At 43.3% G+C, this 13,122-nt stretch overlaps 1 protein-coding gene and 1 long non-coding RNA gene across 2 annotated transcripts; both read left to right on the plus strand.

The window, feature by feature from the left end:
• The first annotated feature begins 2,160 nt into the window (after positions 1 to 2,160).
• LOC127601108 (transcriptional repressor scratch 1-like) lies at positions 2,161 to 12,143 on the plus strand. Its single transcript, XM_052066123.1, has 2 exons — positions 2,161 to 2,304; positions 8,226 to 12,143. The coding sequence occupies exons 1-2, from the start codon at positions 2,190 to 2,192 to the stop codon at positions 8,951 to 8,953; spliced, it is 843 nt and encodes a 280-aa protein (XP_051922083.1). The 5' UTR covers positions 2,161 to 2,189; the 3' UTR covers positions 8,954 to 12,143.
• On the plus strand, positions 3,171 to 7,513 carry LOC127601127 (uncharacterized). The gene is made up of 2 exons (XR_007962493.1): positions 3,171 to 5,015; positions 5,162 to 7,513. It is a non-coding gene; the product is annotated as an uncharacterized LOC127601127 (long non-coding RNA).
• Positions 12,144 to 13,122: the final 979 nt, after the last annotated feature.

The following is a 13,122-nucleotide window of genomic DNA, read 5'->3' on the forward strand; positions in this document are numbered from 1 at the left end:
GGGGTGCTGGATCCTATCCCAGCCGTCATGGGGCATTAGGCGGGGAACACCCTGAACCAGTTGCCAGCCAATCGCAGGGCACACAGAGACGAACAACCATCCACACTCACACTCACACCTAGGGACAATTTGGAGTGTTCCATTAACCTGCCATGCATGTTTTTGGAATGTGAGAAGAAACCGGAGTACCCTGAGAAAACCCACGCAAGCACGGGGAGGACATGCAAACTCCACACAATGAGGCCGAAGCTGGAATTGAACCTGGTACCTCTGCACTGTGAGGTCGACGTGCTCACCACTCGTCCACCAGGCTGCCTTATTTCCAGTGGTAAAAAATCCCAAACAAAAAATTGAATCTATGAAATTGAATGAAATTGAATTTGAATCTAATCTTGTGCGCCTTTCACAACAAAGTTGTTTGTAAGTAAAGAAATCCTTTTGAGCAGATATGTTTCTTCAACTGATATAGTGGTTGAAAGGTCTGCTTCACAGCTAGAAGGTTCTGGGTTTGAATCTCATCTCAGGATTTAATTTATGGAATGCACATGCCTTCCGACATTCCAAAAAAACCCATCCTATAGGAACTGAAGATTGGAACTTGTCCACTGTAAATGTCGATGATTGTTATTGTTTTGGTTGGAGCTTAGAACAGTCTGCATTGTAGTTTGATTTGATTTGGTTCTGGTTTTTGTTTTTGAAACTTAATTCTTTTAGAGCGAGATTATTTATTTGTATGTAAAATAAATATACGGTATGTATGTATTAGTTTTAAGTTGATTGAAAAGTCTCCATTTTAGTTTTCATTTTTTGAATATATATACCTGTATATATATGGAGTATTGGTCAAGAGCAAGCTAAAAAAAACTCAAAGTATTGTGGAATAAAGTAAAGTAAAATACAATTCTCAAACATGCATTTCAAATGAACCCCAAAAGCTCATGAATGGTACTAATCGAGGACAGAATGAAGGACATTTTCATTCTACTTATCGTTAGTTTTATAAACAGTAGATGGCATTTCATTTAGGTTTCATTTAAAAAAGAACCATTGTCATTTCATTACATTAATGGAATTTTTGTTTTCCTCTTAGTTTTAGTTTTAGTTATTTCGTTAGTGTGCATTAGCTTTAATAACCTTGCGGGGTAATTGACCAATATCAGCTCTGATAGGCTACTCGCTCTACGCCTTATGGAAAATGGATGGCTGCTGTAAAAGCTGGAATATATGAACTTGAACGTGTTTGTAATTGACCTTGACAAAGGCGCAGGAAATCCGGATTGTACGTAGCTCTTAGCTGACGAATGCAATGGTGATGAAGTTGTATTTTTTCCCATCACTTCCAAGTATGCCGACTACTTCCAGAAATAAATAAAGAAAGAAAACGATGGAAAGAAACAGGGAAAAAAGACCCAAAAAAAGGGGTGGGTGGGACGGGTGGGGGGTTTAACAGCTTCAATAAATCATCCGGGCCAGTCAACACTCCCTTGAGAGGAGGGATGGATTAAATTAAGCACTCCTTGGACTCTCTCTCTCTCTCTCTCTCCTTCTCTCTCTCTCTCATTCTCTCTCTCTCTCTCTTTCTCTCTCTCTGTACATCCCTCTCGCTCCCCCCTCGCTTATAAATGCAGTCAGCTGATCGTCAGACGACAGAGGCACGGAACAGCTCGCCTCACAAAGCGGGAGAGGAGAGAAGAGAGAGGGAAGCAGCAGAAAGCGAAGAGGAGCTGCAGGGAGGGGGGGAGGATGCAATGAGCCGACGAGTCGCCGGGCGGACTTGAGGACTACTTCCACGGAGACCGGGACTGGAGATTTCTTCGGCAAAGCTTCCAAATTCCACTCTCCCCTCCCTCTTTCTCCTCTCCTCTTCTTTCAAGACAATAACTGATCTATTTATTCTTCACTGCACGTGAGGCTTGCTTAGAGTGGACTTCCGCTTGCCTGCTGCACAGGAAGCTGAGCGAGGGGAGCTGTCCGGTGCTGAACTTGCTCCCGCTCACCCGAGGAGGAGCCAGTGGTGGAATTTCTCGCACACTTAAAAAAAAAAAAAAATCTTTCAAAATCAAAAGACCTGCTCAACAGCTTCACGAGCGTGCTCCTGGTGGGCACGCTGGCCACACCGGTCTGCTGCGGTTGCGTGTGTGTGGACTCGTGTGGCTGAGTGTGTGTGTGCGTGTGTGTGTCGCACCACCATGCCGAGGTCTTTCCTGGTGAAAAAGGTGAAACTGGATGATTTCTCCACCGCGGATGATTTGGAGAGCGCCTACCGGCCCAGGACGGAGCTCAGCCTGCGGCTACATGACAAGGGTAGGTCGGGCTCATCTTGAACAGGTGTGCGGCTGCCGTTGCTTCACTAAACATGCACTGCAACCACAGCACAAACTGGAATGTGCTGAGGATGCAATTGCAGTTTTACAAGCAACTCGACTGTTGTTGTTTTCCATGCTTTGCCCAAAACCTCATTTTTGCATTTAAACCAGTAGACAACATACTGGAGCGCTCAGCTGCCTTGCTCATGGGCCAAACTGGGGAATCTAACCTTCTCAACAGACACACACACACACTCGCCCTGCTGAGCTATTCTAAAGTGGATGTTAGCAGGAAGGTCGCATGAACTCAATCCATCCCATGTTTTATTGATTTTTAGCTTCTAGTCAACTGCCCACTTCCCCAACGCACTTCCTCCGACACGGGCTAAGTAAGGGTAAAGGGGATGAACAGGGGACAGGTGGTCGTTTATCGCAACAAACCCTTCAACTTCGGACTGCTTGGGTCATTTCGAGTCCAAATTCTTAAAAAAAAAAAGATACTCAACAGGCTTCCATCGGTGATAGTTATGATGCGTGTAACTAGAGAGCGATCAACGCGAGTTATGCAATAGACACTTATAAAGTCAAATACCTCTGAGCATGTACGAGTCGGAATTGAACATTTTGGGGAACAATGTTGTGCGACTTAATGCTTTCGAAAACATTGTCATGCATGACGTCACACGAGAGCCCTGCATATCGCGCAGGAGCTCATTTTAGTGAGCATCATAGGATTAAATGTCCTTATTCTGAAAGGAAGATTTGTCTCAAGGGTGGTTGGGAGAAGAAGAAGAATGGGAAAAAAGTGATGGAAAATAGAATACAGCTTTGATTGGTATCAAAGATGAGGTGGAGTGTTTCGTCATTTTGTGTGTGTTTTTTTAAACAATGGTAAAGCCCCTGCTAATTTTGCCCTTGGGAAATTTCAACTTCCTTAAGTGTTTCTGTGTCAGGTACTTTCTTTGTGTGGTGATTAGGTAAATACCCTTTAAATCAACCAACTCCCAACCATTGACCCCCCCCCCCACCCCCGTATATCCACAATACGTGTTGCGCAACACTCAAGAAGTATACAGATCACCATAAAAGCTCACTAATAATACAATTGGAAATATTTTAGTCGAGTTGATGATGAAGTGATACATCGTTCCTGACTTGGGTGCAGACATTGAGGGCTCGGTTCCCATTCTGTGCGTGCCCCTGACTCCAGGGTGCAGTCCGCCTTTTAAGCCAGAGTGACTTGGCATCGGCTTCGACTCCCTGAAAATGGACGGATGGGGCTCTTTTTAATCTTCTAATATATTCACGTTCTTTCAAAGTACATGTGTCTGCAACCTGAACGTGTGGGATTAAAGCTGTTTCCAATAATAGCAACAAGTAAAAGGGTCAAATAGTACAAGTATCCTGCTTGGAACCAGGATAGAAGACTGTGGACTCATTTTACACTTGCCGTGTCATTAATACGGTTAAAAGTTCACTTAAGAAAGGTTTTATGATGCAATTAGCTGGACGCAGGAACAAATGTATTTTTTTTCCTCACCCATGCGAAAAATCACTGAAATGGCTGACACTGTATGTTTGCATTAATGGCTGAGGTTGTCATTTAAAAAAGTAAAACTATATTGTGTATATATATTTTTGCCATCTTTGTTAAAACAGTCATTATGACATGGCAATCTTCCATTTTAAATACGATATGATATGATAATGTTGAAAAAGTCAACCCAATTCCCTGGCCTCATTTCGTACCTTTGATATTCAACAAACCACCACGCCTGAGGAAAAACATCCAATGGGAAAAAAAAAAAAAAAGCGCTACTTTCAATGCGTCAACCATTTTTTTGCGCACTGTCAGGCACACACCCTTTAACTTCCCTCCAAGCAATTGTTCGTCTTTCGTAATTTACGATGAATGCACTATGCTTCCTAAAAATAAGCTCTGTAGGATTCTCACACAGAAGGATCAATTGACTCAACAAGTTTCACTTGTGATTTATGTTTGAGTCACAGTTAAATGCAGATAGTGTTATTTTATTGTGCTTGTAGTCTTTAGTCCGCCTCATTGCCGTACATCCTCCGGCAACAGCGTGACTCATTGTTGTGCACTGTGAACTTCAATACACCCTTGAACAGACGTCTCCGTGCTTCCTCTCCCTGCCTCCACCGAGGCGCCACTGACACGCTGTTGCATCAGCGTGTGCTTCCCGCTCCTGACCCTCACTTGTGTTTGTGCGTTGGAGAAGATAGAAAGAAAGAAAAAAAAATCTGTCAGTGGCGTATTCATCACGTCGAGGCTAACAAGCCCTGTGTGGCTTCACACGCGACCCGCAGTCCTCCGCTTCCTTTTTTCTAGTTCCCCCCCACTCTCTCTCCATCATTCAAAAGCTCGATGTGGCCGTACCGCTCACTGCAATGCAGGATTTAGCTCGCCCCGGCCTGCCGTGCGTTAGCAGCAACTTTCTGCTCGGATGAAGCAGAGTTGGGAATAATTGATATCCCACTTGTGTTGCTTTCTGCGCAATGGGAACGCTCGGATAGGAGGGACACTCTGCTGATAGACACTAGAAGGCTGAAGAAGCTGCAGCCTCAGCCGAGTAACAGCGAAACAAAACCAAAACAATTTCAAGCCGAGTATAAACACTAAAATTAAAACGAAATCGTAGCCCTTTGCAGCATTTGGTGTGGAATTTGTGAAGTCGCTACAAGGAAGTTGAATTCATCGTAAATTGGAAAATTATATTATGCCGGATACACCATTGGCTGCTCAATGGAGAACGAGACACATGTTTTTTGCAAAGGAGGAGGGTTCAAATCTGGTGCTCACGCCGGCCTGTTTGTTTTCCGCAGGCACTCAGGCTTACCTCCTGCTGTCCAAAAGCATGCACATGAAATTAGTTCATGACGTATACTCACATATCATCGCTTAAAGAACCAATGACATGTTGGATCTAAACCCACAGTCACGTTATTAAGTAGAACCCTCCTGAGCCGTGTCTAATATTTTCGTGACCTCAATTAGTCATACGAGCAATTCAAAAATTTAGGAACAACTCTCTTATTAGGCAGTGGAATGCTACTCAACTGCAATGAGAAACACACTTCTATTTACATCTCTCAGACCACGTCAATCAAAAGTGAACATTGCCACCTTTTAAAAAAAAAAATAAAAATAATCATAAAGTTTGAAACAGCTCCTGGATCTCACTGAGTTGTGCAAGTGGTTGCAATCTTGCCGCGATCTTGGCTATTAGTTGTTTCATTTTGCTTTTATATGTCGAAAGTCAAGCCCGAAAACATGGCAGGAAAATTTGTGGCTTTAAAAAGACATTAGGAGAGACAAGTTTCAAGACCCAGAGGAGGCATATTCAGGCGTTAAATGATATCTGAGGACACAGTCGGCTTTTGTTTTCACACGCCATTTCCTGGAGGGTTTTCAGTTTAGGATGTTGTAAAAGTCATCAGAACGTCTTGCGACAGTGCTGACGGTGGCTGGATGATTAGCTGTCACACAATATAGAAGAAAGTAATCCACATCGCTGGTGCCCAACTATGCTAACATTGTTGTCCAATAGTTGATGATCCATGGACTATTTGGCACACACACACAGTATATACATACTCACACCACCACTTTCACCCTCAAGAATTACATCCACGAGGACTTAAAATATGCAATGCTCTATTTGTGTCCAGAAAGTTGAGAGTGCCTATGACAACCACGCAGGTTAAGTGCACAGTCATCAGTCCATGCTGTACGTTTCATGTTTCACACTGTATATTCAATTAGACCCGAATTTCTCACTAAGAACATGAAGTGTTATTTGAATAATGGCTCCCAGGTAGTTATGGCAAACAAATCTGCGCGCGCTCTTCTACATCAACAATATTGCCACAAAGCAGACAAGATTCTCAAAATATTGAGAATCATTCCGAGTTCAACGGATCCAGATTGGGAACTGCCTGTTATTAATCTGACTCAATTCTGTGTGAATCATGATCTGTTTAAAGCCATAGAGTCACTAGCTAAGGTTGACAGTGCGAGGTTTGACAACTCTTTATCCACTGCTCAGTTGCATCTCAGCTCTTTTGATTTCAGTTTTGGGAAATCAGTTTCCAACTTCAATAAAGTATGGAAGAAAAGCATGTTGCATTAAACGCAGTAGCCTGAACGATACTAAACAAAACTAAACCAAACTGGATTTGGCATGTCAGCGTTTTCCTCAGTAAATTGATTCTATTCACTGTGTGACTGTCAACAGGAAAAAAAACAACAACCAAAATAGAAAAACAACAACAACAAAAACGGACTAACGTAACAAAATTTAGACTACTCAGTACAGCATTCTCCAATTACTCATCTGCTAGACAAATTAGTATCCAAAAGTAGAGAACATAAATTTCCCAACCTTGAATGAACCAAGGCAGACATATTACATTAGAAAAACCCCAACTAACAAAAACGACACAGAATGTATCAATACTGAATTGGTGATGAATTTATCTCCATGTATTTACTTCCTTTCTCATAATAAAGCGACCAATCAGAGAGAAATTGTGATTCACGAGATGTCAGTCATTTGGACTGTACTTACGGGTAGACTCACCGAGGGCACACAGCCGACCCGTTACCTCGGTAACCTCAAAAGCACCTTACTCTCATGCAGAGTTACAAAACAGGAGTGAACCTATTTTGGTAGACTGGTGCCCACGTGCTTGCCGTAAAAACGGGCGTAACTTCATGCCAGAGCAAGTCGAGTCGACCATGTTTGGGGTCACGGTGCACCTGTTGTGGCGCACGTAGCTGCTTCGCCCCCCTCTCACCAGAAAATGTATAAAATGTATAAAAACAAAATAAAAAAAAGAAAATGTATGTACCGGCATATCAGACAAAAGACTTGGCTTAAAAATGAGGGCATCTACAGTTTCATGTCAATGGTCTACTTCAGTGTGTTTGTGAATTTGCTACGCCTCACTGGGCGCTCCTGCTACCCCCGCCAACTCCGCGGCACATCTACCAATTTGGTTACCAAATCTAGACTACATTTTTGACGACCTAAAACCACGTGTAAGTGCATGCGCAGGTGGCGTATTTGACGGAGCCACTGGCAGATAGATTCGGCGCTCTGCGGATACGTGTGCTGGATGTCATAGTATTCCATTCTCAAATAAGAACAGCATTCGACAATACCTCTGAATCATGGTAAAAATCAATGAATTGAACAAAAATATTTTAAAAGCAATATCCTGACCACACGTCATGACTGTGGCCAACTACATCATCCGCAAGGGAGATCTTGCAGTTTATAGTCTACAAACATACTTGCGTGGGCCAATTCAATCTCTCAGACCGCAATGAGCCATTTTCTGCTTTTGCAATCCCGAGCTCTGGTATGCTTCCACTATTGTGATTTTAAAGGTGAAGTCAAACCCCCAAAAATTCTTTACATAATCTTTTTTCTGTTGACCACACCTGGCAAAATGGCTGCCTCGTGAGATGGCTAAAAAGGGGAAGATTTTGATACTTCACTAGTATTCCACAAACGGAATATTAACCAGGATGCCACATTTAGAGTAGTGGAGGCGCATAGAACATATTACTGTCAAGACAATTTGGGGGTTAATAATTCATCATCTCAGAAGTGACGACAAATTATTAACTTGGCCTGCATGGAAACCTGGCTGACCGGCTACTACAGATTGTGCGACTGGAAAAGCGCCAACAAAGCGCCGTGGCATGGTCTAAAAAACACACAATACTTGTCTGCGTGTTGTTTTCCTCTTCACTTTTCCATAAAATCACAATGTCATCATATCAAAAGTCCAAATCGTCATCAAGTGGACTCAGAAGGCTGTCATCACAGGCATGAGACAAATCAAAGTACAAAGTCTAAAGCGCATTGTTTTCTTGTCGCTTGACAGCTGGCTACATCAGCGACTACATCAGCCCGTCGGTGTACGACGGCGAGAGCGACGGCGGGATCAAGGTGCCCTCGCCGGACCCCCTCTACGACGGCATCCACAGTGACTATGGAGCCCCGGACTCGGAGTCTCCCGACAGCCCGGGCTCCGAGCTCACCGACGGCTACATCAACGGCGACGCGGCGGTCAGCGACGGCTACTCGGTGGACGCCTTTTACATCACGGATGGCCGCTCGAGGAGGAAAGCCATGGGGAGCCCTCGCAGCATCCAGAGGCACACGTGCAACGAATGCGGCAAGACCTACGCCACCTCGTCCAACCTGAGCCGACACAAACAGACGCACCGCTCGCTGGACAGCAAGCTGGCCAAAAAATGTCCCACCTGCGGCAAGGTGTACGTGTCCATGCCCGCCATGGCCATGCACCTGCTGACGCACGACCTCAAACACAAGTGCGACGTGTGCGGCAAAGCCTTCAGTCGGCCGTGGCTCTTGCAGGGCCACATGCGCTCGCACACGGGCGAGAAGCCCTTCGGCTGCGCCCACTGCGGGAAAGCCTTCGCGGACCGCTCGAACCTGCGCGCTCACATGCAGACGCACTCGGCCTTCAAGCACTTCAAGTGCAAACGCTGCAACAAGACCTTCGCGCTCAAGAGTTACCTGAACAAGCACTACGAGTCGGCCTGCTTCAAAGGCCCCTTCTCTCCTCTCGGGCCCCTGGATGCATGACCCCCCCGTACCACTTGCAAAAAAGACCACAAACTCGCCATTTTCCCTACAAATGGACACAAACCATCTATTTTGTGTTCCGATCTGGCTTTTGCTTCCTTGCTCACATTCTGCAACTCGCTTGCCCCCGCGGCCAGTTAATGGTGATGATGATAGCACAATTTCTCTCCTCGCGATGAAGGATGGAACCGTTTTACGCATGCAAAAACTCTTGACTTTTTCCTCCCTGTTCCGGATAGAGACAATAACGACACAAACACGGCTTTTATCTGGCATGGAGGCGCGGGTCAGACTTTCAGGAGGATGACAATAGCGACAGCAAGCTAACGGTTGTTGGCTTCCTCTCTGCACTTCTACGCGTAGAAAGAGGGTTTTTTTCTTTCCCTATGGCTTTTGGAAGAATAATCGTAATAATTATAGTAATAACAATGATAATAACGCTTATGTTCTTCTGCACCAAGTGACCATATTCTCTCCACTACCGAGGTAGAAAAAAACAAACCTCCCCCTATTTATATATTTATTTATTTATTCCTTCATTTTGCTATTTATTAGTTACTTATTTGTCAAGTAAGTTTTTTATGTTGCACTTTACTTTTTATTTACTTCCTATTTCTACCACAACAGGCCAAAGCATATGCCACAGTTTTTTTTCGTTTTGTTGTAGGGTTTTTATTTTTTTAATATAATGGTTATTTGCATGCAAAAAAATTGAATCTATGCCAACATCATATGAAGCTTTATTTTTGTTCTTTTTAAATTTTTAATTTTTGTGTCTTTTTTGGGGGGGCAGAAATGTAATAGATGAGGGCAATATTTTTCTCTTGGAGCCTCCGCAGATTTTTTTCAAAGCAATAATCACACTAATGCATGGTATTTTATGATGAATTTACGAAGTATTACCTACTACTGTATAGCAGTTTTAAAAATCAGGTATGTTTTACTTCATCGATAGTTATACACAGAAAAAGACAAACATTGCAGACATCAGGGAACATGCCAATGTAGTGTTAGCAAAACAAAAAGAAACAAAATGTCTTTCCTCTCGTTATGCACTGCCTGCCTCTTAGTGAGTAGAACTAACGTAGGATTTGGAGAGGGGGGAGGGAGGCGAGGAGCTGGGATCAGCGACTTGCTGGATTTGGTGCCTGTTGTTCATTTCAGTCCTGGATAAATAAACACGTGTAACACCGATCATCAAAAATTCAAACAGGTATAAGACTGCAGTGGAGGCTGTGACGTGAAGGGGCATCCAAGTTGCCAAGTGTTCAACTTGAATGCAATGCATTATTCAACCGCACATCAAGTGTGCTTTCTTAGACCGCGGAAAAAGCGCGCACTTATGGCTGGATGGCCTGGCACCTTCACAGTTACAACTCCACCCCCCGCATACTGTACATTATTCTGCAGCAGGCACCATTCATTTCTATTGAGCCAACCAACAGGATTAACACGCAAGTCATATAAGGTCCCTGAACAATACACGGCGAGAGTGTTGAGCAATACGGCTGATAACAGTGTGGCTGAACCCAGCTCTCTAAGCCGCCCCCCCACCCAAAAAAAAAAAAAACATCCGCTGTAGATTCCTGGAGCTTCCCTGGAGACGCTCACAGGACACACACAACTGTGCCAAAACATTTGTGCTGGGTAATGACGAGTTGGCGTTACGTAATGTGGAAAAGACTCTCACGCGAGCACACACTCGGAGCGACCCGGAGAGAACATCTGCGTTGTCTGAACTCGGCACCCCAGTCAAGCTCCCTACAATTGGAGATAAGAGGTTTAATATGAACAAGTGATTCTTCTAAAAAAGAACTTGGGATAATTGCGTCAGTTCCTCGGGCGTGTGTAACCTTTAGTTAATCTCACTTTGAGATGAAGATGCTGAGTTTAATCGGGAGATTATTCAATTAGTGATTTGCCTTCCACTGCGCATTATTTTAAGGTGACAAGGATAAAAAAAAAAAAGAGTTTGCACTGAACATGCACTTATGCCCTACTTTTACCTTCATCTCTGATCGAAACTAACAGCTCTTGTATGAAGACAAACGCTTCTGAGAATGTTGTGAAGGCGGCAATTTTGTCAAAAGGGTGTTATGTTGCAGCCGTCGATCTCATCTTGAGCTCTTTGAAAAATGAGTCTCAATAGCCGAAATATTTTTAGCCGGGAATTAAAAAAAAAAAAGCAAAGCAAAACATAAAAAGAATAGAAGAACAAAATCCACGGAGATGAAGATAAAGTGGGAAAATTTGTTGACTGTGAAATCGATACAATACCATAAAGGAGCTTAATAGCAGATAAGAAATAAGAGAATTATGTGAAGAACATGCACAGGAATAATTCAAATGGAAGTCAGCAGAACGCAGACCTCCGCTAAGGCGATACAATCCTCATTCTGTCTCGTTTGATTGGCAGAATAATGAGCGTGATTATGTTCCACTCCTGTCCTGTAGGTGGCGGTCAAGAGTATTACAAGACTGAACAAAATAACGATGATTGTTGATGACTTGCTCACAACCCTCCCAAACCGACAAGGACATAAAACGAGGTTTCAAAACGATGAAAAAAAAAAAATCAAACCTGCTTCCCCCGAATGCGCAGAAACCGCGGCCCACTCAATCGTCAATAATATCCGGCAAATTCCTTCCAAGCACGTGTAATGTATTTCTTAACAAATCTCCGAATTCTCCCGCCAGGTTCTTTAAGAGCAATAATCACCTGAAAATACGGTGTTTGATCACAAGGTTCAGGTTTGGTTGCAGTTGTGCGTCTCCTTGTGAGATCTTTTGCTCTCCAAGCACTTCCATTCCAATCATGTCCACCTTCAAAGAAAGTAGCACAATGAAACTAACTAGAATTCAGGTAGAGAAGAATTGAAAACTTGTACTAGCTTGACCTCTCTTCTTTTTTCTTTCTTTCCTTCTTTTTTTTTTTTTGTATTTTCGAGCTGAAGGGCGCTACGTTGACCGAACTAATCACTTCTTGGACGATGGGTCCGTAAGGCTTTGTGAGGCGTTTTTAACCGCTGTACAGTGATATCTGACACGATTAATCTCAGGAGATTCTTGGCTCTCGGGTGCAGAGGCAGGATCTCCTGAGTCTTTTGAGCCAGTATTTAGACAATGTAAGCACAATGAACACAAAGCATTTTGTGGCACTTCATAATAAAGAACTATCTTAACCAATAAAGATGCTTTGTTGTCTTATTTTTCCTTTCGACAGAAAATTGAGTGGGCGAATATCCTTTTTTTTAAAAAATAGCTTTTTATTCACTTTAAACGGCATTAAGTACATTGAAATGAATTCATGTTTGAGTGCCTGCTTCTGTTTACAGAGATGATCCTTCTTTCTGGCCACATCTATTATACAGCAATATTAGGAGAGCTAATATTGTATGTTTAAAGAGATACCGAGAGATATTGAGAGGGCACAGTGGGCTCATTAGCATTCTTAAGGCTGCAAGCTGCCCGCCGGTAATGGGCTGCTTTTCTTTGCTTAAACAAACGCTGCCGTTTCCTACATCAATATGTGGACAATTTAGAGGCGGTTAGTTGGGAGTGACGCAGAGTCCACCTTTTCACTTTCAAGTCGATTTTCTTTTTCAGTTCGCTCGCTTGACCTTCACCCGTTCGTCTGCTAAAAAGAGAGACGACTTGGAAATGAATATCTCGGACTTTCTTAAGCTGTTTGTGTTCAACGTCACTATTTTCTGCCGATATATTTGATGTCGAAAACTTTCCAAAGAGCTCCACTTATGTGCTTTTCTGTGAATCTTCCGGTCTCTCTTGATCCCAATCTTTGACACTGTTAAGATGAGTACTCAGTTCCCTCTGAAAATATCCGTTTTTTTCCCCCCAGGTATTTTCGATGACTTTTTAGTGCTCATCTTGGGCTAGCGATGTTTAAATGTGGTCCGCATTGCAAAGGGGACTGTTTTAATGTGACCTTAACCAAGCATGAAAGTGCACCGCTGTCGTTTTGTGTGTATGTTGGGTAGTTTTACAGTTCTCTTCCCATTACATTTTGGCGCAAATCAGAAATTATTTTCTCACCTTGCGATAAGGTCGGAATTAAAACCTCAGCACGCAATCTCCCCAGAATGCAAAAGGTTCCGTCTCATTCCCACTCCATCAAGCACATATCAACTTCAGGTAGCGTTTTTATTTTA

The sequence above is a fragment of the Hippocampus zosterae genome, chromosome 5, assembly GCF_025434085.1.
Source record: "Hippocampus zosterae strain Florida chromosome 5, ASM2543408v3, whole genome shotgun sequence".
In the NCBI taxonomy this organism is placed as follows: Eukaryota; Metazoa; Chordata; class Actinopteri; order Syngnathiformes; family Syngnathidae; genus Hippocampus; species Hippocampus zosterae.